Genomic DNA, 26,628 nt, shown 5'->3' on the forward strand with positions numbered 1-26,628 from the left:
TATACAATATTCTCATTCATTTTCATTGTTCTTCTAATTTCCATTTACTCAAACACATCTTTTAAAATGCTGCAGAGAATTTCACGCAATAACAACAGCAATAATAACTATAGGAAGGATCAAGCTTAACCCAACAGGCATCCAACAGACTCAAATGTATGCCAAATTGTAGAATATATTTGAATTATTTATCAGAAAAAAAATATGAATAATAAAAAAAATCATTCTCATTGAAACCAAAACTTAACCCATCTGAATATTCTATCATTCTCCTCCATTCCCATTTCTTTTCTATTTTAATTTCTTTACTTGTATTCCAAATACAACCTAAAAGTAACTCTGCTAATGAAAAAATCTACATCAGCCATTTTTGGTAGAAAGATAGATGAGGGAACACCATTTCATGGTCTTTTTGCTTCAACATCATCACTATTGGCAATCAGAATCAAAGAGGTTGAAGCAATTCAAACTACCATTTGCAGCTCTAAAGCAACCAGGGTTCTCAACATCATAGGCACTGCACCCTGGTAAAGGTATCTGGACACAGAGTCAAAGTTGCTTTCCTGTTTCTTGAGCAATAACAAGATCCTCATAAGTATAGATGCAAGTTGAAGTAACAGATTTCATTGTTCAATCATTTTAATCAAATTCAATATACATGCATGTCTGTGTGGTTCTGGAAAAAAAGAAAAAAAAAATGAACTGGGTATGAGGCCACAGAGCTCCTTTGTTGTCAAAAGAACCCGTCTCAGTAGCCTTTTCACAAAACTTAGCTAGCTTATCTGCATATTGTTTGCGCTAGCAACAAATTGATAATTTTACAAGAATATGTCATCAGTCCACATATCTAAGGAAATTCAGTAGAAGTAATGCAAGGTATTGATGGGTCTACTATGCTTTTCTTCTCACCCTCAGCATCTTCTGTTCCAACAGAGCTGTTCTCTGTATTCAATTCACAATATAAAACACCATTGCCGTCTAAATCCTTGGATTGTTGGAGCTCACCATCATGCTCTGATCGATCTACAGAGCCCTGATATTGCATGTTGTGTGTAGTATCTGTTTGGTTAGCTATTGACAGCATTTCTTCAGGTGGTTGGGCCTGAATTATGTCTGCAACGGTTGCCTGGTTTTTTGATTAATATTGATCAAGAATCTGTTAGAGATATATACAAGAGAGAAAGAATAATAAAATCAGAAGCAAAAGCAAATAACGCAATCCATCAACATCATGTAAACCTCCTATCACTTGGAAATTAAGAAAATAAATCATGTGATATGTAATATTAAGTCGAAGCAATTCCAAAGACACAATATACTGATATTTGCAACTAAAAGGGTAAAACAAGCCATTTCTTGGAATAGTGACAAAGTGGTTTTTCCAAAGAAAACTTGGCTCAGGTTTAGTCCAACCAAGGTGGTGGTGTTTGATTGGGAGGATCCTTCTTAGTATGTCACAAAAAAATCAGAAAGAACAGAGATCAAAGAAGGGATTTAGAAAGGAATAGAAGAATGCTTGGCTACAATGCACAAATTAGGGGACATTTTCTGGTGCATGGAAAACATGCAGCATAGGATTGTGTATCCAACCCATCCACCCCCCACCAAAGATCCTGTTGGGCAGGACCAACAATAAGTAACGGCCTTCTTTGCTATAATGTTCAAGTGGTTTGCATAGGTTAGTACCTGCAATGGCTTCAAAACATCAAGTTCCGGATCATCAGTTTTGTCAAGTGTTTCTTGAGCTTGTATCTCCATGGAATCACGAACAATCTGACTGAGAAAGGTCACATCATCAGACATGACGCCAAACCCTTTCAAAAGCTTAGAGCCAAGCTGTAAACTTGTCTGCAGGAAAATTGGATCTTTAGTTAGTAGTGTGCTACAGTATGAAGAACTTTCTCATTATAAGACCTAATATTGGATGGAGTACCAATTTATCCATACCTCTGCATTTTCAAGAATAACTTCTGTTGCACCCGCTTTCTTGAGATCTAACAGATGTGTGAGGTCTTGAGCTCTGACATATATTGGGACCTGCTATGTATAAATTTCATCATGGGATTAACCATTTATAAGAACTCCAATGGCACTTATGAGGTTATAAGATGAAAAATACAAATCCTATAACAATTTATTTGAAATTTAATTTAATGATATGGATCAGAGAGGTATACTACATCTTAGGACACAGATGGGAGGATACCAATCAGAGTCATGGCAAATGATGAAATGACGATGATAAAACTTTTTAATTTGCTTCAATTAAACCCAAATGGAACACTTCCTGCATTTTGAGATTTTTCAACTAGAGAAATTACTTATTTGTTTTGGTCCCACAGACAAACATGCAGATGTGGGAGGAGACGAAACTACATACCGCAGGGAAGGCATTCCGAATTCTTTGAACAGCCTCCATTGTCCTTTTCCGTCCAGTGTACATGACCATGACAGCTTTTGGGGAAGAGATACCAGCAGATTGCAGAACTGCCGGACGTGATCCATCACCATATAGAACAGGAAAACCAAGTTTCCTAGATGCCTGTTCAGGAGATCATGAAAGAACTTCAGGCCATGACTTGCCAACAGGAGGACAATCAGATGAAAAGGGAAACAGAGTCGGCGAGTATTGTCCTCCCTACTTGTGCAGTTGTGCCGTTCACAAAATAAGGTTGGGATCAAAAGATAGAGAAGCCAAAAAAACTCCAGGATTGTAAGCATCGACCAATGTAATACAAAATCTACTCTTATGTATAGCTACTGATTTCCTTGCCTTCAACACTTACTTTTAGCAACTGATTTCCATGCCCCTTCTTACATAGAACACTGAAAAAATCAAACTACAGAGATCTCCTGGGTCTCAAATCAAAACAACCCTTTCACTGAACAGTACAAAATATGGTTTGCATAAAGAGTAAAGGGTAATTCCAACATCTTTCATGCTTTTGTTAAAAGTGGTATTCCCATCATCGAAGTAGAAGAGTGGCATCTCATTTTCTTTTAGGGAACTTTATAACTTCTAGAGCATACTAGCAATAAAATTCATCCACAGTATACCCTTTTTAAGGGCTCAAAGGTCTTGGTCTGGGTATTTTGACCATACCCAACTTTAGGCAATCCACAATGCCCATCAAAATGTAACTTTGAAAGTATTACTCATCCAAACATCTGCATTTTTTTTTTATTAAAGAAAAAAAAAAAAGAAAAGAAAAGGAAAGTGTTCTTTATGGTTGGGAAAGTGGCATAATTGGAAAAAACACAAAACTTTATAAACTGGTGGAGAGTTTATGGTTAGTAAAAAAAAAAGAAAATACTTTTTGTCCTTTTTTCCTTTTCTTTATTATTATTTTTCTTTCAACTTAGGTAGGGGGGTGCTTGATAAAACTTAATACTTATTACTTAATGATTTAAGTTGACTCTAAGTTAAATTATACTTCAGTTGTTAACTTAAAACTTATTACTTAATTCTTACTTTAAGTATTAAGGTTGTTTGATAAAATAACTTAAATCATATTTTAAATCATCAAATTGACATTATCCTCATAAATTATAATTAGAGCAAAGGAGGTGGAGTAATAGTGAAGGTGGTGGAGTAGCAAAGGAAATTATGGAGGTAACTAGGGCAAATGGGGGTAAAAAGGTAAAATAAATATGTGAATTTAAGAATAAGTTCATTGTTTTTACTTATTATTTAAAGTTGTTTTTGACTTTAAGTCATACCATTAAATTATTTTACCAAACATGCTTAATTTATTTAATGACTTAAATTAAGTTATTAAGTCACTTTAAGTTATTAAGTTGGTTTACCAAACGCCCACTTACTCTTTTATGAATATTTATATTAAGATTAGTATTTTTAATGTTGTTGATATTATTATTATTGTTTTTCTTAGAACATTTTAGTATTCTTTAGCACACTCATGAGATCTATATTATATATTATCATTTTTAATATGTATAGTTAATTAAAAAATAATTTTATTTAACTTTTTTCATTTTCCTCCTTTTTATCACATAAAATTAGAAAAAGAATTACTTCTCATAAAAATAAATTATAAAAATTAAAAACATTTATTTACTAATAAAGTACATTTATTTTTTAACATAATCAGAAAATTTTACCAAAAAGTTTGAAAAAAAAAAATTAAATAGGTGTGGTAGTGTGGTAAGACAAATATGGGAAATTCTCAAACCCACCCTATCCTACCAATCTATTATAATAATAATAATAAAATAAAATTTAATCAAATTTTGTTTTCTTCTACCTTGAGGAAAGGTAGGAGAAACATAAAAAATTGAAACAAGTAAAATAAATGATGAAGTACCTCAAGATTTCACTCTACACAAACAAACAAAACACAAAAAGATAATGAAATAAATGAGGTAGAAAAGAAATCAACATCATTAGAAAAAATAATTCAAAAAGTTGAAAAGGAAGAAACAAACAAAACAAAAAACAACAAATCAATAGAAATAACAAATAAAATTCAAAACAAAGACAAAACAATAAACATAATCTAAATAAGCAAATATTTTTTAATGTTGTAAATAAAATAAATGATGCAGACACATAGAGACAATATTTACAACACTTAAAAAATTTAATTCTAACTGAAAATACAAATAAAATTTAAGAAATTAGACCCACTCAATACACTATGGATGAAATATTTAATAGATTAAAAAACCTATAATTATTGAAGATTTGAAAATTGAAATACAAGAAATAAGAAAAGAAATAGCTCAATTAAAACAAAAAAAAATGAACAAATTAGAAATTTAATAGAATTTAAAAAAAAAACTCTGTTGAAACTTCCAACAGTCAAAATTCAGGAATAATAATTTAAGACAAACAAACTCCTATAGAAACATTCATAAATACAATATCTAAAGTAAATTTTCAAAGATGGTACACTCAAATAAGACTAATTGTTGAAGACTTTGAAATAAAAATGATAGCTTTAGTAGATTCAGGAGCAGATATGAACTGTATACAAGAAGGAATTATACCTACTCTATATTATGAAAAAATAGATGAACAACTTTAATATGCAAATAATAGTAAACTAGAAATCAAATACAAACTTCAAAATGTTCATATATATCAAAATAAATACTGTTTTAGAACTCAATTTATCTTAGTACAAAATCTAATTCAATCCATAATTTTTGGAATTCCTTTACTTTACCTTTCCCAAGTAAGTAAAGAAGCTGTCAAAACTAAAATATTAGGAAATACAATATTTTTTCCTTTTATATATCCATTATTTAAAAAAAAAAATGCATGAAGTCTAAAGTGATTCAATAAATAAAAAGGTAAATTTAATTGAACAAAAACAAGCTTACATAAATTTTTTATCAAAAGAAATTCAAAATAAGAAAACAGAATAACAACTTCTAGAAGAAAAAATTCAAAAGAAAATAAAAGAAATTTAAGATCTTTTTCAAAAAGAAATTTGTTTTAAGCTTCCAAATGCATTCTGGAATAAAAAAAACATGAAGTATACCATATATCCAAAATTTTAATAAGTAAAAAATACTTATTAAAGTCAGACCTATACAAATGAATGAAAAACTTTTAGAATATTGCAAACAAGAAATTGATTCATTATTAAAAAAGAAATTAATTCGACCTTTAAAATCTCCTTCGAGTTGTGTTGCTTTTTATGTTCAAAATACTGTTGAACTAGAGAGAGGTGCACCTAAATCAGTCATTAATTACAAACCTTTAAATAAAATATTACAATGAATTAGATATCCTATACCTAATAAACGAGATTTACTTAAAAGACTTCATAGTGTAGTAATTTATTCAAAATTTGATATGAAAACAGGATCTTGGCAAGTACAAATTAAAGAACAAAGACAGATACAAAACTGCTTTTTAAAGTTCCTTTTGGTCATTATGGATGAAATAGTATGTCTTTTGGTCTAAAAAATGTCCTATCTTAGTTTCAAAATATAATGAATGATATTTTCAATTCTCATTTGAAATTTATTATTGTATATATTGAGGATGCCTTAGTATTTTCAAAGTCATTAGAAAAATATTTTGTACATTTAAAAAAGTTTTTTAACTTTATTAAGGAAAATGGCATGACATGTTTTGCTTTAAAAATGAAATTGTTTCAAACAAAAATTAGATTTTTAGGTCATGAGATTTATCAAGGAATGACAAAACCGATTCAAAGATCAATAAAATTTGCTGATAAATTTCCCGATGAAATAAAAAATAAGAAACAATTGCAAAGATTTTTAGGTTGTTTAAATTATATTTATTATTATTTCAAAGACTTAAGAATCATTTGTGAACTCTTATACAAAAGACTTAGGAAAAATGCACTTGCATGGAATGATTCTTAAATCATTTGTGTCCATGCAGGTGCATTCTTCCTAAGTCTTGTATAAAGGTTAACAACTAATTCTTAAATCTTTGAAATAATTAGAAACATAATTTAGGCATCCTAAAAATATTTTAATTGTTTTTTATCTTTAATTTCATTAGGAAATTTGTCAGCAAATTTGATTGATCTTTGAATGAGTTTTGTCATTCCTTGATAAATCTCATGACCTAAAAATCTAATTTTTGTTTGAAATATTCATTTATGGTGCAGATCATATCATTCCATTTGCTTTGATTAATTTGAAAAAAAAATTAAAATGCACAAAATGTTGCTCTAATGAATCAGAAAATACTAAAACATCATTAGTATATACAATAATGAATTAGAAATGAGAATTTAAAATATCATTCATAATATTTTAAAATTCAGAAGGGCCATTTTTTAGACCAAAAGGCATAACATTTCATTCATAATGACCAAAAGGAACTGTAAAAATAGTTTTGTATCTATATTGTTATTTAATTTGTACTTACCAAAATCTTGATTTCATATCAAATTTTGAATAAATTACTGCACTATAAAGTCTTTTTAAGTAATCTCGTTTATTAGGTATAGGGTATCTAATTCATTGTAATACTTTATTTAAAGGTTTATAATTAATGACTAATCTAGGTGCACCTCTCTCTAGTTTAGCAATATTTTGAACATAAAAAGCGATACAACTCTAAGGAGATTTTCAAATTAATTTCTTTTTCAATAATGAATCAATTTCTTGTTTGTAATATTCTAAAAGTTTTTTATTCATTTATATAAGTCTGGCTTTAGTAGGTATTTTTTACTCATTGAAATTTTGAATATATGGTAGACTTACTTCATGTTTCTTTCTTTTCCAAAATACATTTCGAAGGTCAAAACAAATTTCTTTTTGAAAAAGATATTGAATTTCTTTTATTTTCTTTTGAACTTTGTCTTCTAAAAGTTGTTCTTTTCTTTTCTTATGAAAAAAATTTATGTGACCTTGTTTTCTTTGAACTAAATTTATCTTTTTATTTATCGAATCACTTTGGATTTGATGAATTTTTTTTTTCTAGATAATGGATGTATAAAAGGAAAAAATATTGTATTTCCTAATATTGTAGTTTTGGCACCTTCTTCACTTACTTGAAAATGTTAAAGTAATGAAATAAAAGGAATTTCTAAAATTATGGATTGAGTTAGATTTTGTACTAGGATAAATTTAGTTCTAAAACAGTATTTATTTTGACATATATGAACATTTTCAAGTTTGTATTTCATTTCTGGTTCACTATTATTTGCAAAGTAAAGTTGTTCACCCGTTTTTTCATAATATTGAGTAGGTATAATTCCTTCTTGTATACGGTTCATATCCACACCTGAATCTACTAGAGTTATCATTTTTATTTCAAAGTCTTCAACTATTAGTCTTATTTGAGTGTACCATCTTTGAAAATTTACTTTAGATATTGTATTTATGAATGTTTCTATAGGAGTTTGTTCATCCGGGATTATTATTCCTGGATTTTGATTGTTTGAAGTTTCAATAGAAGTTTCTCATTTAAATTCTATTAAATTTCTAATTTATTCATTTTCTTGTTTTAATTGAGCTATTTCTTCTTTTATTTCAATTTTCAAATCTTCAATAGTAATAGGTTTTTGAATCTTTTTGGATTTGTTAAATATTTCATCCATAGTATATTGAGTAGGTTTGATTTCTTGAACTTTATTTGTATTCTCAATGATAATTAAATTTTTTAAGTTTTGTAAATATTATCTCTATGTCGCTTTGTCTCTATATCATCTATTTTATCTATAACATAAAAAAAAAAAGTTGGTTATCTACCTTTGAAGAGATTATGTTTATTGTCTTGTCTTTGTTTTGGATTTTATTTATTATTTCTATTGATTTGTTGTTTTCTATTTTGTTTGTTTCTTCCTTTTCAATTCTTGTTTGTAATAATGTTGATTCAACTGTTTCAACTTTTTGAATTATTTTGTCTAATGATGTTGATGTCTCTCCTACCTCATTTATATCATTATCTTTTGTTTTTTTTTTCTTTTTCTTTTTCTTTTGTGTGTGTAGAGTGGAATCTTTAGGTACTTCCTCATTTATTTTACTTGTTTCATTTTTTTTTGTTTTCCCTACCTCTCTCACGGCAAAAGAAAACAAAATTTGATTAAATTTTGTTTTATTTTTTATATTTATAGAATTTGACTCTTTTTTTTATTAAGATTTGATTTTTGTTGATTAAAGAGTTCATTATTTGGATTATGTGGAGAATTTTGTATTCCTTGTTTGATGGTTAATGTTATAATTCCTTTTTCCTAAACTTGAAAAACCAGTGCAAAAAGGGAATTTCATTTTGATTTGTTGCATGTATTTTTCATATTGTTTACATAAAGCATTTCTAGCTTCAGGTTTAAGAGTTTTGAAATAATTTCTCTTGCCATCATTGTAAGGCGAAAAGTAATCTAGTTTTTTAATAATTTCTCTTAGTTTCTCTTAGTATTTTAATAATTTCTCCTAGTTTTTTCCTTTTTTTTAATTATTATTATTATGGGATGGGAATGGGAATAGGTTTGAATAATCTAGCCAAGGTCGGGATAAGGGTGATTAGTTCCAAATTTGTTTGATTGTCATCCCAACCAAGAAATGGCATCATAATAATTACAACATGGAAATAGCATAAGAAGTGGAAAAAAAAATACAAATATTAAAAGTTAAGGATAAAAAAAACCAAAAAGGGTAATCTTGGCATTTTTGTATCAATCTTCAATTCTATATGAGTGTGCATGAATGAACCCGTAAGAAATCATATTTTGTTAGGATATCTATACGGGAAAAGGCTAATGAGCAAAATTTCTAGCCATTCACAATAATTAGACCTTTTTAAGTTGATTTTTTATTCAAAAGTTCAAAGCACTCCCAACAACTTCTCTATTCCTAATATACATCAAATCATTCCTAAACTAACTAAAAATAACTACTCTATTTGTAATATACAAATTGATGATCCATCTATTGTAATCAACTAAGAAACTATACTCACGATTGCACCAGGGAAATCTCATAATGTTTGAATATTTTCACTTGACTAGATGCAGCAAATGTTGTAGGAATGTGTGTTCTAGATACTAGATACAATATAAAACCTTTAGCATGGTTTTAATTCATAAAAATTTCTTATTAACATACGGAATGCAAGGGTACATGGTGTTTCTTTCAATAATTCACTTAAGTATAAAATCATATTTCAATGAAATTTCACAAAACATCACCCAGAAAGATTAAAAATAAAAATAAAAATCTGTTAAATCAATGTTTCTTGCAGTTGCAGATATTGTAGATCACAAGTTTTGACCTCCCAGACAATCACAATTTTGTACCTATACAGCCCTTGCTGTAATGCCCTAGCCACAATTTTTTTTGCATGTGTCTACACAAAGAGAGCTTTCAACTGTCTGTAACATGCTTGCTTTGTGTAAACACACGTTTTTTAAAACCTAAGAGCTTCAACCATTCTATATCATCTCCCTACATTTGTACCAAGTTGGAACACAATATGCAATCACATTCAGCTATACACTACTACACATATGGGTCAAAGTAAATGAGAGGACAAACATGGTAGAAAGTATATTTTGACTAAAACTTGTGTTCAAAATACATTGAAATTATGTGGATGGAATCAGAATAGCGGAAAAAAATTGTTATAAAGAAGGCAACATCCTGTACTTTTCATAATCCCTCCCTTGCAATTGTTACAAATGTTTCTTTCAGATAGTGTAAATCACAAGTTTTGATCTCCTACAAGTTCAAAATTTAGTACCTAATACACCCATTGGTAAAATGCCCCATGCACAAAATGTCTATGGACAGAAATCTGATTAACCTAATCATAGAACTTGGAGAGTGGTTCAGATACAAACACATTCTCTCAACCATTCAAGAGAATGTGCTTTTATTGCCTTTTCTATTGTGATAACCCAATAAGTAAAATTCTTTTGTACATTATCATGTCTCATATATCTAGGAGGACAACTTCCCATTCCCATTACCAATTAATCAGACCACGAGAATTGTAAAGAGGACAACTACATGGACAAAAATCTTACTGACCTTCACCACTGATGGATCAAGATCAAAAGCTACATAAGGCCATCCCAGAATGTCACCATCCACTCCAGATGCCAATGGGGCTGACAAGAAATTGGCAAGGACCTATATGCAGGAATAGTTAATACCGAGAACATAGGGCATATTTCAGCTGAATTTGTAGTTCTAACTTAATTCATAAAAATGATGTACCTGACCCATTTGTCCAAATCCAAGAATGACAACTGGTTCACTAACATCAAAATTGATCGTGTCATCAGGTTTCTGCAAAGAATTCAAGTTTCAGTTCATGCACAGAAAAATACAGTTGAAGTAATACATCCAATATATGATATAAGAAAATGTTAATTGTCTATCCAGAAGAATCTAGAGATTGCACAAAAGGCTTCAAATAGTGAAGCAGGGGTCGACAACCAGACTACTAATCTTGTATGCTATTGATTCTGATGATTTTAGCATTTATCCTTCAATTTTCATGTTTTTAGGCAAATTTTTTATTCATGCTGTTCAGTTGTTTTACTGAAACTTCAACAATGCAAACAGCATGGCATTTGAATTGTTTAGTTTAAGTTTCAGCATCTGATATATCTTCTATTAAAATCTTTCAACCACCCAGTTGCTCACAACAGTTGCCGCCACTTTTCTCACTTGCCATTTAAAACTCCAAAATTGACAGACCTAAAAGTAAGGACATACATCCTCTGCAACAAACTTCTCATCAATAAAATCAGCAGCTCTTCTTCCAACTTCATTGAGCAAGGGGGTTAGTGCCATTGACAACACAACAACAATTATCAGAAGTTTGTTCAGCTCAAGTGGTAGCACTCCTAGCCTGTATACAAGAAGGAAACAAACTAATTAAGAAAAAAGAAACATGGAATTATTATTATTATTATTTTTTGATAGGAAAAAAGAAACATGGAATTATTAACCAGAAAAAATGTGCATAAGATAAAGTTGTGACCAACCTATTTGCTAGAGAAAAAACTACAAATGCAAACTCGCCTCCTTGGGATAGAAGAAATCCTATTCTTACACTTTCTTGAATAGTTAGTCCAACACGAGGACCTATGGCTGATATAATAAGTGTCTTGATAACAATTAAACCTGCCAAAAGCGAAAGCACGTTTGGCCACTCTCGGACAAGAAGCTGCACAAGAAAATAGATGAATTGTATAAAAGAAAATGCAGCTAAAAATAGTATCTACAATTCTGCTTCTTACTTCCTGCTATACCAGAACATAAATAGGAAAAACTTGTATGCGCTTAATATTAATTTAACTACAGGGTAAAACTGGTCGATTCAAACAAAAGAATAATGCAAGTGATCCAATCATTCTTTAACTGCCATCTTTGACAGAGATGGATATTGCGTCTTTTATTCTGACACAAACACACACACATATAGACTTCTTTTTTCCCCAAAATTCCATGAGATTGTGACATGTGATTTTTGTGGAGCATGACACAATTTGTTGATGTAATTCTCCACCATAAACAAGGATTCAAGTTTACTTCTATTTCCTCAATTTGGAAAACAATGGTGGGAAGGAGGCAAGCAAGTACACATTTATTTGCTTTTGAACTGGAAGGACAATGGATTTGGTAGGAGCCAAGCAAATTCATCTTCAACATACAATAGCCCCTCAATCCCTATCCAGCAGAGACTACCACTACATTGCTCAGCTCATAATGTGATTTATTTAAAAATAAATATGCAAATATTTGGGTATACTAAAATATTAGTTTCCAAGTCATGATATTAAGTAACTTTTGTATTTTAATAGAATGTCACATCACATGTTACTCCATGAAGCTAACAGGCACCACTCACAAATATATTCTCGCTTAATACCATATTGATCTTGTGGTCAAGCACACAAAAAACTATACTCATACATAACTACATATGATATTACTAATGGACAATACATGTCTTTAAATAATCAAATTCACCTGCGTGTCAATTGAAGTCCCTGTAGTTACAAAAAATAACCCAAGAAGTAAGCCTCTAAATGGCCTTATATCTGCTTCAATCTGTGTTCGGAAATTTGTTTCTGCTAATAGTGCCCCAGCCAAAAATGCTCCAAGCTGCACAATAAGATCAAAGTCAGTAATGGCCTAAACCCGAAAATTGTCAAACTTGGATACTTTATCTTTTAAACAAGATAACAAACCGTGTCACTGAAGCCCAACTTCTGGGTAACAAGTGAAGTCCCAGCAACCGTCAGTAAGCAAAGAGCAACAAAAGCTTCAGAACTCCTTGCTTCTGCAACAACCTGGATATGATCAACAAAACCTTAATTTATTTCTGCAGGATGTAAAACATGCAGTTGGAGCTCGTTTGGTTCAAAAAAGTGATGCATACCTCAAAAAATCTTCTAAGAAAGAATTTTCCTCCAAGAGAAAGCAGACCCAATCCACCTAAAGCCTTCAAACTTTCTTTAGCGAGCATCGGCCAAATACTTTCCTCTACCAGATTCTGAAAGAATTAGGAGGATAAGAAGTCATGGTATCAATAAATTACTTATCTGAAAAACAGAAATAAACTGAAATTAAATTATTTTTGAGAGGGTGTGATTGATTATAACAAGAAATAGCAAAACTCCCGTAACAGAAGAAGAATTTGTATAACCTCCCAGATGATATAAACATGTGAAGGAAAAAGAAATGACGTAAGCATAAGATCTAAATAACAAAACAATGAAATGTGATTAGCTGACATGCAAGAGGGCCACACCAGATTCCCCGACATTTTTGTAGGAGACTCTGATGCCCCTTGATTATGGGGATTGGTTCTCTGTGTTTATGTTGATTTAGGACATCTATTCTCTCTCTAATTTCAGCTTTTCCAGTCAGTTCACTGTGCTGGGCTGTTTGAACTTGGAGTCATGCTCTCTTTGAGGATAACTTATCCTTCCTTGCACTTAAATCATGTAGTCTTTGAGAGCCTAGGGACATGAAAAGAATTAGCTTCTAAGACTCCATTTGGGTCTCAAGAACATTGAAGAAGAGAAAATGACAATGAATAGCAATTTCCATACTTCAGTTGTGATGGAATTATTCTAGGATAGAAAATATGATGGAAAACATGAGAAATGTATACAATTTGAAACTCCTTATTTTTTGTATAAAAACTGAAGCAGAAGATCAATAGGCTTGAGTCTATATTTTATTTTGCTTCCCTTTTCTTTTCCTTTTCCTCCCTCACAGTTTCTAAGAACTAGACAGAGCCTGAAAGGAAAAGTGGTGCAGTAGAAGGTTTGTTTCAAAACGAAACAGAAAAACTCTCAAGAACCAACACAAAGATCACAATAGGATTTGAAAATTAGAGAATAATTCTGCAAAAATATATTGAACTCCTCTCTAACAATAACAATGAGCCTTTAAATAATGTTTGTAATGCAAAAATAAAGGAAATAATTGAAATAGGAAACTAGAAATAGGAAACCAAGGTTTGGAAACTAGGAAAACTATGAAAGAAATAGGAAACTAATGATGAACCTATAATAGAAACTAATAATGTAGAAAATAGAAACTAACCTAAAATAAAAACTAATGATGTAGGAAATAGAAACTGATCTAAAATAGAAACTAATGATGTAGGAAACTAAAAATAAAAACTAATGGAAATAGAAACTAATCTAAAATAGAAACTATTGATGTAGGAAGCTAAAAATAGAAACTAATGATGATTGTGTGCTGCATCAATCCCCTCCACTTGAAGAAAACTCATCCTCGAGTTTTGTGGCTATAAAGAAAACTCATCCGGGGAAAAGTATTCAAAAATATCAGTAACGTTGAAAGCATTGAAAATGTTCATATCAGCTAGAAAATTAATCTTGTAAGCATTATCTTCAATCTTCTGAAGGATGCAAAAATGACCAATTTTCTCGTCTTTAAGTTTATTGCACGTGCCAGTAGGAAAATGATTTTTGTGGAAACGGACCATTACTAGATCACCTTCATTGAACAACTTAAGGCACCGATGTCGGTCTGCAGCAGTTTTGTAACGAAGATTAGCCTCTTCTAAATTCTTCTTCACTTCTTGATGAATCTATTGAATACGCTCTGCAAACTCCTCAGCATTTGGGTTGACATCATGAGAAAGGGGAAGACGAATCAAATCCACTGTATGCCTTGGAACACTAGTGTAGACAACTTCAAAAGGAGTCTTCTTAGTAGAACGATTAGGCATACTATTAAAAGCAAACTCAATTTGTGGAAGGGCAGCATCCCATTGTTTCGGCTTACATCCACCAACAAATCATATCATATTGCCAAGAGCGCAATTAGACACTTCAGTTTGCCCATCGGTCTAGGGATGGTTCGTGCTACTATACTTCAAAGTAGTGTCAAACAATTTCCACAGAGTTCTCCAAAAATGACTAAGGAATTTCACATCCCTATCTGAAGTTATTGAACGAGGAATGCCATGCAGGCGAACAATTTCACAGAAAAATAAATTGGCCACATAAGAAGCGTCCAAAGTCTTTTTACAAGGAAGGAAGTGAACCATCTTAGAAAATCGGTCAACTATAACCAAAACAAAATCAACTCCACATTGAGTTCTTGGGAGGCCAAGAACAAAATCCATAGTTAAATCTTGCCAAATTGTCTCTAGAATAGGTAGAGTATAAAGACTAGTATTTTGAACTTGTCCCTTGGCTTTCTGACACACTAGGCAATGCTAAACGAAACGCCTAACATCCCGTTTGAGTTGGGGCCAATAAAACCTCTCCTCTACCAAGCTGATTCTTTTATCCCGGCAAACATGTCCTCCTAGTCCGCCAACATGCAATTCTCCAATCGAATGTTCACGCAAAGAAGAACGAGGGATACATTATTGTGTACCTCCAAATAAAAATCCATCCTGAACAAAGAAGTTAGTAACAAACTCCTTATTGTTGCATTGTGCCCATATGCCACCAAAATCCTCATCAACAACATAAGTATCCTTCAAATAATTAAACCCCACCACCTCAATACTAATTGCACCTTGTAAAGAGGCTCGCTGACTCAATGCATCAACTACTTTATTTTGTTGGTCGGACTTATGAACTTCTGTAAATCCATCGAGCATGCATTTGATTCATCGTCTTCTGAGAATTGATGAGCTTTAAAGCTTGATGATCCATAAATAGCACAAACTCTTGATGAAACAAATAATGCTCCCAATGCTTTAAGGCTCGAACAACTACATAAAATTCAAGCTCATAAGTGGACCACTTTTGTCGAGGTTCACTAACCTTTTCACTAAAAAACTCCACTAGGCGACCCTCTTGAGATAAGACAGCCCCAATTCCCAAAACTGATGCATCACATTCAACCTCAACACTTTCTCAAAATTGGGGAGTGCTAACACCGATGCAGTGCACAACTTTGCTTTTATCACTTCAAAGATGTCTTCTTGCGCTTTGCCCCATTGGAACTAGCCTTTCTTCAAACAATCGGTAATGGGCGCCATGATTGTACTAAATTCTCGAATAAAACGCTTGTAAAAAGTAGCTAAACCATGGAAACTTTGCACTTCACGCACAGTTTTAGGAGCTGGACATTCCCGAATTGGCTTCACCTTCGTCTCATCAACTCGAATACCATCCTTTCCCATTATAAATCCAAGGAATAAAAGATGGCTAGTCATAAAGCTACACTTCTTAAGATTGATATACAATTTATTAGCTTGTAAGGCTAAAAGAACTTCCCTAAGATGTGATAAGTGTTCTTCCTCGTCCTTACTGTAGATGAGAATATCATCAAAACAAACCACCACAAATTTTCCAATAAATGAATGAAGAATGTAGTTCATCAACCGCATGAAAGTGCTTGGCGCATTTGATAGTACAAATGGCATCACTAGCCATTCATAAAGGCCATCTTTAGTCTTGAAATCTGTCTTCCACTCATCTCCTTGTCGAATACGAATTTGGCGATAGCCACTTCGTAAATCAAGTTTGGTAAACACCACAGCACCTTCTAACCTATCAAGCATGTCATTAAGACGTGAAATAGGAAAGTGATACTTGACCGTTATTTTGTTGATAGCACGGCTGTCCACACACATGCACTAACTACCGTACTTCTTTGGGGTGAGTAAAGCTGGGACTGCACAAGGACTCATGCTCTCACGAATCAAGCCTTCATCAAGCAACTCGTTAAGTTGTCACTACAACTCTTCATGCTTAGTTGGGCTCATATGATAATGTGGCAAGTTAGGCAAACTAGCTCCAGGCACTAAGTCGATATGGTGTTGAATATTTTGCATAGGACGTAACTCATTAGGTAATTCATTAGGAGATAAATCAGGAAAATCAACAAGTACCTCTTGAACCTTGGTGGGGATATCAATAGTTGCTTCAAATTGGCCCTTAACCACCAATGCTACAACAAAATTTGGCTCCTTGACTTACTTAAAGAAATCTAGGCTTGTTATGTTGGTGAATAGCAGCTTATCTTTCTTAGTAACTGAATTGTTTTTTGACAATTGAGACTATGGCATCAAAACAATCTTCTTATCAAACCACCAAATATAAAAAATATTATCTTGACCCTTATAAGTGGCATCAACATCATAGTGCCACGGTTTCCCTAATAAAATATGACAAACGACCATATCCACCACGTCACATATGATCTCATCTTTGTAATACTTTCCGATCGACAAAGGAACCTTGCAAACTTCTAGCACTTGAACTTTTGGGTCCTTCTTAATCCATGCAATCTTATACAAAGAAGGGTGTTTCTCAGTCTTCAAATTTAGTGCTTTCACCAAAGCCTTGGAAACAACATTTTCGCTACTTCCATTGTCAATGATCACGTTGCACACTTTATTACGAATGGTGCATCGAGTCCGGAATATTTTATGTCATTGAGAGTCGTCCAACTTTTTTAGGGTAAGCAAAAGTCATTGGACAATGCACGCCACTTCTTCTCTCACATCTCCTTTTGCAAACTCAGCACCTTCATAGATATCTTCTTCAAGAACCTGTTCCTCTTCGCTGCCACCTTCTTCTATAAAGTTAACGGATAGTCTATTCGAGCAATTATTTGAAAGATGGCCTAGCTGGTTGCATCAGAAACACTTCCTTAGATTTGGACACGCATAAGGGTCATTATTGATTCATTGTTGCTACTAGTTTTGGCCTCAAGTATTAAATCGAATAAGGGCTGAAGTTCCACTTCAATTCTGAATTGAATTTTGAGTTGAAGGGGAATATTTATTGTTGTTATCATTGCTGCCTGAAGTTGTTGACACCTTTGAAGAAGAAGCTTCTTGGGTTGGTCGGCGAAAGTTACCCTAAGCGCACATCGTGGACCTATTGATTTGACTTTCCACTTTCATTGCCATAATTAATTGCATCTATCATGGTCCAAACCCCTTGAAGAGCTAGTTGATCTTGAATGACCAGCTTTAGGCCCCCAATATAACGAGCAATTAATTGATCCTCCGTCTCAGACAAATTAAGTCAGGCATTTAATCGATAAAATTCCTCCATGTATTCATTAACAGTCTGGTTGGTTTGCCAACAATTTTGATATTGTTGGTATGAAAATTGTTCATAATCCGGTGGGAGAAATCATCCTTGTAATAATTGTTTCATCTTAGGCCAAGTATGAACACGTTTTCCTTGTCGTTGACAATTATATTGAAGTTGTTCCCACCATATGGAAGCTCCGCCTTTCAACTTATATGCCACGAGCTTTACTTGATTTTTTTCTAAAATATTCAAATAGTCGAAAAAGTTTTCAACGGTATGGACCCAATCGAGAAAATCTTCAATGTGTAGTCGATCGTCGAAACTTGGTAAATCCATCTTCATCTAACATTCTTGGTTATTTTGACCCTGATTGTTAGCCCAATAATTGAAACGAAAATCATCTTCTTCTACAGACGAATAATCCAACCTCCATTGCTGCCTTTGTTAAATATTCCTTCATTGTGGAAGTCAAAAATCATCACCATCTCGAAAAGGTAGACGAAACTTATCTTGTTCATCAAAAACCCCTCATTGGAGGTTGTCGTCATCACGGCGCCTAGGAGCTCCCCGATTCTGACGCTCATACATTCGTAATGGATAGGGGTCGCGAAAATAGCGATTTGCAATTGGCTTCGTGCGAATTGCACCTCCACCATTGATTTCCAAACCGATTTGCCGCCAGCGTTGGTCGTCGTAGTCGTCCTCTTGCCAATCGCCACATTGGTTTGGTTGTCGCTTCATGGGTTCACATTTCCCTTCGATAGTCAATGCAGCTACCATTTGCGTGAGGTTGCAAAGAGGCTCGTCAATCCTGTCGAGTCATTGCTCGATTTTTTCAAACCGTCGTTGTCATCGATGGTTCGTTTTCCACTAGAACCATCGTTAACTATCAGATCGAGGTAAAAATCCTTACTCTGATACCAATTTTGGTGCAGCGGAAGGTTTGTTTCAAAACGAAACAGAAAAACACTCAAAAACCAACACAAAGATCACAATAGGATCTGAAAATTAGAAAATAATTCTAAAAAAATATATTGAATTCCTCTCTAAACAATGAGCCTATAAATAATGTTTGTAACGCAAAAATAAAGGAAATAATTGAAATAGGAAACTAGAAATAGGAAACCAAGACAATTGGAAAGTAGGAAAACTATGAAAAAAATAGGAAACTAATGATGAACCTACAATGGAAACTAATAATGTAGAAAATAGAAACTAACCTAACATAGAAACTAATGATGTAGGAAATAGAAACTAATCTAAAATAGAAACTAATGATGTAGGAAGCTAAAAATAGAAACTAATGATGATTGTGTGCTACATCAAAAAGAAAAGGGAAAAGGAGTAGCACAACCACAGTTACTGGTCCCATAACAGAATAACAACTAAGTTGAGTCCATTTAGAAAGTACTGTTCTACCATCAATAAATCTAACCACACAAAAGAAAATAGTAACTAGTGTTCCCATACCTGACTTTCTAGCACTGGAAGTATGACTAAGAGAGGGACAACTGCTATGTCCTGCAAATATCAAGCAGTGGGAATCCAAAAATGTTATTGACTTGATACTTTGTGATGCCTACTTTGCATGACCCACCCTAGCCAAATTCAGAATGAAAAGTAAAAGGAAATATAAAAGCATCATTAATTATATAAAAAGAGGACGATAAAGAGTTACGCAAATATTAAATCGTACCTGTAGTAGAAGTATTCCCAAAGTTGCTGAACCAAATCGTGTTGGGAGCTCACCTTTCTCTGCAAGAAGCTATATATTGTGCTTGGTAAGATCTAGACTGCTATATCAAGTCTTTGTAGCAATATTCTAATCTACAGACAAGAAAGAAATTTCTGCATATAATTCACTCAGATAGAGCAGAACCATTCTTCTGATTTGATTGCTAAAGGAAATTAAAGAAGAAGGAATACAACAAAGAAAAATCCTAAAAAGAAAAGAGGTTAAGAAGCAAGAGAATATATGTAACTCAAAGCACGTACAGAGTTAGATGAAAAAGGAGATCCCACTACAAGCACTGTAAATTGCTCCTCATTTACTTGGGGAACATGTATTCTATTGAGTTAGTAATTGATAATGAGAATGAGAAGCTCCCCAAGTGGTGGCAGGATAAACTCCCCCACCTGCCCTCTTAAACTCCTGTGTCCCTTATAAGGCAGCAGTTGAATAAACTTTGATGTTTACCATAGATATCTTCCAATCTTTTAACTTCACTAAGTCCAAGCAGGACAAGAAGAAGCTTATAAGGATTATTACTTTTGTAACATGTAGATTGTAGGATATGTTAACACTTTCCATCTACCACCGCCAACTGAGTTCCTTCTTTAAAACTTTTTTCCATATGATTAGTCAGAAGTTTAACCATTCAAACTTGGAATTTTTTCTTGCACAAAAAAATTAACAAAACATAATGTAAAATGTAACTATGCCATTAGATTGGCTTGAAGGTCAAAATTTATCAGTATTTTATTTATTATGCAAACATGTTGAGGTGCCATTGTCAGCTAATGGGAAACAAATATTTCATTTATAAAATCGTTCTTAGATGTCTAGAATTAGAATACCTGCAACACAAAAGCTGAAGAAGACAATGAAAGAGCAGCACCAATCACTACAGCCTCATCGACGCTTCTGATGTTGACCTGCAATTAATTCAAACCAGATATCAACAAAGCAGAATTACTGAAGGTATTTATACAGCAGCAAGAATTTCTACACCCAAACTACAGTTTAAAGCACTCCATTTCAGATCATGGATTTAAATTTTAACTTTGGATGAACTTTATAAATTTATACAACTTAATAAAACAAATGGTTGTTGTCTTGACAAGAAATGAAGACCAAAATCTAAACTGATTTGGAAAGCATTATACATGTTTATGGAGTAAGTAGAATAAAATTTTAAAGCAGAAGTATGACAAAACCATATCAAAAGCAAGCTGCAAACTACTGCAGCGAAAACTTCCCATAAAGAATAATCAATCAAGATTCCAATCCAAAATCATGACAGAAGAATGATAGTGCTATATAATGCAAGGTAATCATTACTATTAAAATTAATGAAATAGAGAAGAGATTTCTCACCAAATCAGGTCTTGAGTGGAAAAGGAACTCCAAAATCCTAGTTCCAATAGCCCCATTAGGTGGAAGTTCAAATGCTGTGAACGCAAGTGTAGATAACACAACCTTCGAGAGTGAAAAGAGTTAAGATAAAGCAATAAAATCAGACTCATATAGCATTCATAGAATGAATACAATTTGGAAAAACCACTTGAGAAAATAGCATGCTGAACATATAGCATAAGACAACAAGTCAAGAAAACTAAAGATGAGTAGTAAAGGAAGATAAAATCAGAGGATTGGTAATACGAATATGACCTTTCTGAATTGACTTTAAATAAGATACAATATCTGTAGTTTTGTAATATCGTCAATAAAACTCATTCAAAAAAATTTCATGAAATCCTTTTAGGTGACGATAGATGGCTGATTAGTGTGTCTGCAATAAAAAATGATAATCAAAATAAATTAGTTCATGTCATGTGATGAGGACAGAATATAGTGAAAGGATCCAACACCATTTAGTCATATGCCTTACAGGTTAAATGTTTAGATCATTATCAATAACAAAAATATACAAATTAAGGCTTCGTATAAATAACTTCAAAGCGTATTCATTTGTTAGGACAACCAAGATCTCATTTCTAGAGGTAGTTTTTTTAAGACCTCTCCACATTTGGGTTCCAGGTTGGGTCTCAACTTGGTATGGTAAGTAATCATACTGCAGCATGGTGTCTGAAACAAACCAAAAAATTTACTTCTCCGAAGTAGACTGAACAGGAAAAAAACACACATTCAAGTCAATTTTCGTTGTCATGATTTGAATCTGGATTTTACGTGAACAAGACAAATAAACAGATGGCCCTCTTCCTGGAACCATCTCAAACCTAGTTTTTGCAACTATTGCCATAACATCAATACAAGTATTTCTTAAGCAATAGTTATTGCAACTAATTGGAAAGTACTCCAACAAAATAAAACATTTATATTATTAAATTTGAGGAAAACTTGAATTGACAAGTCAGGATCTTCTTTCATTTTTGGTATCATGCATATTGAAACAACCTAACTAAACTATTTGTAGTCAGTTATTCATTAAAATGTTGAAAGATGAATATATCATATAATTATTGGCCACATATCTGCACACCTACTGACTCAATGAACAATTTTAACTTTATTTTTATCAACATCTTACCTGAGTCAATCCCATGCCAAAAGCAAATTTTGCAAGAGCCTGTAGACGTGCAAGTGAAAGCTCTAAACCCATCTCAAACAGCTGCCAAGGAAAATGTATTAGTCCAAAATGAATATAAACCAGTTAAGCTGCATGTCAAAGGACTCAACATCATAAGTGAATAACAAGCTTCGTAGTCAAATTATATGTTCTCATTTTAGGAGGCAACTAAATAAAAATAACAAAGTAATCATAAAAAAAATGATAAAGAGCACACGTATAACTGGAAAAACCAGCTAGCAACTCTAAAAGTACAACACATGAACCTCAAGTACTTGCTCAAACTTTTAGCAGTATTGTTAGAGTTAATCAGCAGATAAACACCTATCTGGAGATGAAGGACTTCATAATTCACCATCCACACATGCACACTTTCATTCTTTTTCAATGGCTTAAGATTGTAGGAAAATCATATCCAATACTTTGCAGCCTTAGGGGCTCAAGCACAAATAAACTCAGTCAGCAAACTCTTTGCTTCCACACCAGATAATCTAAAGAAGAATATAATATTAGATCATCTTGTTAGATATTTGCTAAAAAATGTCTTAAAAACTCCATATAAAAGGGATCATTCATTATATGCCTTGTCATTAGGTGTGATGATGAGTTGAAGTAGATCTAAACACAATTACTGCCTTAACAGCCAAAAAAAGAGATGTCTGAAATGATATTTTTAATAGAATACCTGTGTGAAGGCTAAAAGTTATACTAATTTAAGTTTCAGAATACAAACACTACCTCTATGCTAAATAAGTAATCGAAGCCAGCAACCAACACTTTACATTTTTTCTAATGGTTATGAACATTATATATCACTTGGATAGTATATATCCAGCACTAATGCATAACTCATCCAGGAGATTTGAGTGAATTGCTTTTCACAATCAACCATGTATGCAGCTACACTCAATGATAAAAGTCTCAAGATAATTGTTTCCTCTAATTCTCTAACATTGTGTTGACACATGTTCCAAAAATCACACTTTATCAGTAACAAGTTCAGTTAAAAATAAATAATGATGATGATTGGTTGATAAAAACAAGTTCGACAACAATAATGATATTAATAAATAGTATATTGTTCTAGATGTCACTGCTATTATTATGGGTGAAGGACTCAGCCAATCAGATTGCAATGAGAAAATTTGGCAGTAGATATAGCAGAAGAAGAGCAACTTAGCAATTAAGTGCCTTACCAAGAAAAGAATCCCCCACTCAGATAGAACTTTAACATCTGTAAGATTCCGAATCAGTCCAAGCTGATTGAGCACAACCCCCGCAAAGAAGAAACCAAGTATCTGAAAGCAGTTATCATCTCTTAATCATCATTTGAAAAATATTGCAACTGATAAAACCTGTCAAGAATTATACTAGGATATTCTAGTACCAAAAAAAAAAAAAAGTTCTAGTCTTTTCCAGATTGGTTAATCTTTTTCATGCACAATGGCTGGAGCATGTATATATGTTCATACAAGCAAATACATATACATATATTTACATAGACAAGTGAATGTAATTTTTGTAGATAATACTAAAAAATGCTTCTTTATACTAATGGATGAGTAGTATAATTTTAATTTTCCCTAAATTTAACAAATTTAGAATTTATTTTGAGACAGGCATAAATATATACTGATCTATGTGCATGTAAACTATCAAGCTCATAAGACATCAACCAACCTTACTAGTATTAGACCTCGATGGTTATTTTCTCCAAAGAAGGTTCAATGATTTAAATGTGAAAGTTCAGTTAAAGAATATAAATCTTGCCATAAATTTTAATAAGCTTAGTATGAACCATGATTAATTCTTAAGCATGTTATGTATGCATATTTATTTTTCTAATCAGTGTGCTTATAGTCTTGTGGTATTAATAATAATATCCTATAAATATTACCAAAGTACTAATATCAGGCTTACAGGGCTAGCTCTGATGATCTTGAATGCAGGAATAACCATAACAGTCACAGCTAAGAATGTCAGGGTATCCAATCCTAAATCATTAATGACTTCAACACCATTGGCAACATCAAGTGATGAATATATCCGGGATCTTTCCCAATGGGCCTTTCTGTGGTAGGAGAAATAGAATCCTCTCCAACCAGAAACAGAAGAAGTTAACAAAGGTGTGCCCTTGGAGATATTCCCTGAAGTCAAAGAGAAATGACTTATCCTGCAATTTATGGCACATGATGATGAATGTACTCTCTGATTATGGGAAAGTGGCCCACAAAAAAAATGTCGAGAAAGACATGAAGAATCATGGGTGTAGGCTCGTATCAAGCTTGTCTGACTAATAATCTCATGCCTCTGCAAGGAAGCAACAATATGTGATCAATTAGCATTTATAGCAATGATTTTACTCCATGAATACAAAATATTATACTAGATACTTGACATTTATGGTTAAGAAATAAAAAATAAAATAAAATAAAATATTTATATAAAAGAAAAAAAAGAAATCAAGTGTAGCAAATTCTCAGTATGACTAGGTGGGTTGTAATAAATGAAAAAACAAACATTTAGACCATTTATGAGTAACCTAAACTCATGAAAAGAAAATATATGATGTCCCAATTGTCCCAAAAACATATCCAAGGACTTGGGTGCATGTGAATACACCATAACGAGGGAGCATAGAAATAATCTAAGTTGATATCAGAAGAGTTTTTGCTTGTCTAGATTCTAGATCTTGCTAGAATATAAAATTGAACATTCAGTTGTTGAAAAGAACTATTAAAATTAAAAAATTAAAAATTGAGGATTAGAGAATTCATATAAATTGAACCAATTCAATTCAGAAAAAATGGTTTTATACCTGCTACATGAGGTCAGCAGCATGAACCCTTTTTCACCATTCAGCCCTATTCATGGCCATATTTGAACAAATGCTCTATTATGTTTTCATAGTCTCATAAATATTAATGCCATGATAGTTAGCAAAACTTAAAAGATAATCTAATCTAGAACTGGACAATTTTGCCTTCTTGTTCTTAATCTTCACAATCTTGTAGAACAAGTTGATCAACTAAAACACTTCATATCACCAAAATTCCACACCTCAGTTGGAATACAATTTTGTCCAGATCTCTTTCCCCACTTTTAAGTAATTTAAAACACAGAACAACCCAAAATAGTAGTAGTTTCCAATTTCAATAAAAGTCTAAAGCCCCTATAAATAACTTTTCATCAAACAATTAATTAAATCATTCAATATTGAATTCCACCATATACCATATGATTAAAAAGAAAAGAAAAGGAAAAACATGGGCAGAATAATAAAATTCACCTAATTAAATTGGTAACGCTATAATTCATCCACAATGCTCATTATATTCAACTTCAATAGAACTCTTTTAAGAGCCCCGAAAAATAGCTTCTATCAAACAGATGATAAACTCTTTTAAGAGCACAAAAACCCATATCTCAAAATGACAAAACCAAAATGAGAAACATGGGAAGAAAGATTGAAATTCACAAGCTGAAACCCATAACACTAGACAGATAACGAAGTCGAAAAACAAGAAAATTGATAATAAACCAATTGATGGGTCACTGGGTCCGCGAAAAAGGTACCTTATGAGAGTGGGAAAATGCCACTGATTCAAATATGGTGACAACACTCATGATGTGGAGGAGCCAATAGGCATTTCAAGAAGCTGGACAGAGAGAGAGAGAGAGAGGGAGAGAATCTAGAGATGGGTGAAAAGAGGGAGAGGAAGGGGCTGTGACCACATGTTTTTGAGGCATGCCTGTGATTCTAGAGGTAAGCATTTGGAGAGAGACGACAGGAATAGATTATGAATTGTGAGCCCATTCAAACCAAGTCTACACTCTGAGGACGTGGCATTTGATGATAATTTGCAATAAAAGACCTCATTGGGCCCGTTCGCCAGGCTTTTTGGAATAAATCCCTGATTTTTTTTTTCCTTTTTTGTCTGTTTTTTCTCCCCACCTTCCCCCATCTCTGCATTTTTTAGTTTCTACTTTTTCTTTTTTTTTTTTCTGTAACAACCTAATATTATATTATATTACATTTTAACTTATTTTCAAATTTTAGAACTTCTTGATTATTTATTTCCCAAAAAAAATGTTAAAATTTGTAAGTCCAAATCATCCTCATCATAGACATCTCATGAAACTATTATGTAAATGGGTTATTTTTATTTTTATTTTTAAAAAGATGACATCTTCCCGATTTATAAATCTTATCTTTCATTTTTTTTTTCACCTTGAAAATATTAATTTCATATAAAAATATCCTTACTTTTTTCTTATAAAAATAATTAAAAAAAAACAAATACTTAAATAATCAATATGTTAAAAACCATTTATGTCACAAAAAGGTTCAAAAATTATTA

The 26,628-nt window shown here is 32.4% G+C and overlaps 1 protein-coding gene across 1 annotated transcript; it reads right to left on the bottom strand.

The window, feature by feature from the left end:
* Positions 1-608: 608 nt before the first annotated feature.
* Positions 609-26,092, bottom strand: LOC100259410 (K(+) efflux antiporter 3, chloroplastic). The gene is made up of 19 exons (XM_059735977.1): positions 25,844-26,092; positions 24,188-24,577; positions 23,464-23,565; positions 22,229-22,309; positions 21,055-21,156; positions 20,535-20,612; positions 19,654-19,722; positions 19,428-19,478; positions 12,848-12,961; positions 12,657-12,758; positions 12,436-12,570; positions 11,448-11,629; positions 11,176-11,311; positions 10,672-10,743; positions 10,483-10,584; positions 2,381-2,542; positions 1,948-2,037; positions 1,687-1,848; positions 609-1,126 (listed from the first exon to the last, which is right to left on the bottom strand). Exons 1-19 carry the CDS (start codon positions 25,892-25,894, stop codon positions 848-850), a joined length of 2,460 nt encoding a protein of 819 aa, XP_059591960.1. The 5' UTR covers positions 25,895-26,092; the 3' UTR covers positions 609-847.
* Between the last annotated feature and the right edge of the window lie 536 nt (positions 26,093-26,628).

The sequence above is a fragment of the Vitis vinifera genome, chromosome 3 (assembly GCF_030704535.1).
Source record: "Vitis vinifera cultivar Pinot Noir 40024 chromosome 3, ASM3070453v1".
Taxonomy (NCBI): Eukaryota; Viridiplantae; Streptophyta; class Magnoliopsida; order Vitales; family Vitaceae; genus Vitis; species Vitis vinifera.

Excerpts from the sequence above, each read along its gene's own strand:
- LOC100259410 (XM_059735977.1), bottom strand. The coding sequence starts at position 25,894 with ATGAGTGTTGTCACCATATTTGAATCAGTGGCATTTTCCCACTCTCAT. Across the intron at positions 19,479-19,653 it reads TGGGAATACTTCTACTACAG|GACATAGCAGTTGTCCCTCT; the intron begins GTACGATTTAAT and ends TGATATTTGCAG. Across the intron at positions 1,849-1,947 it reads TTATTCTTGAAAATGCAGAG|ACAAGTTTACAGCTTGGCTC; the intron begins GTATGGATAAAT and ends ATTTTCCTGCAG.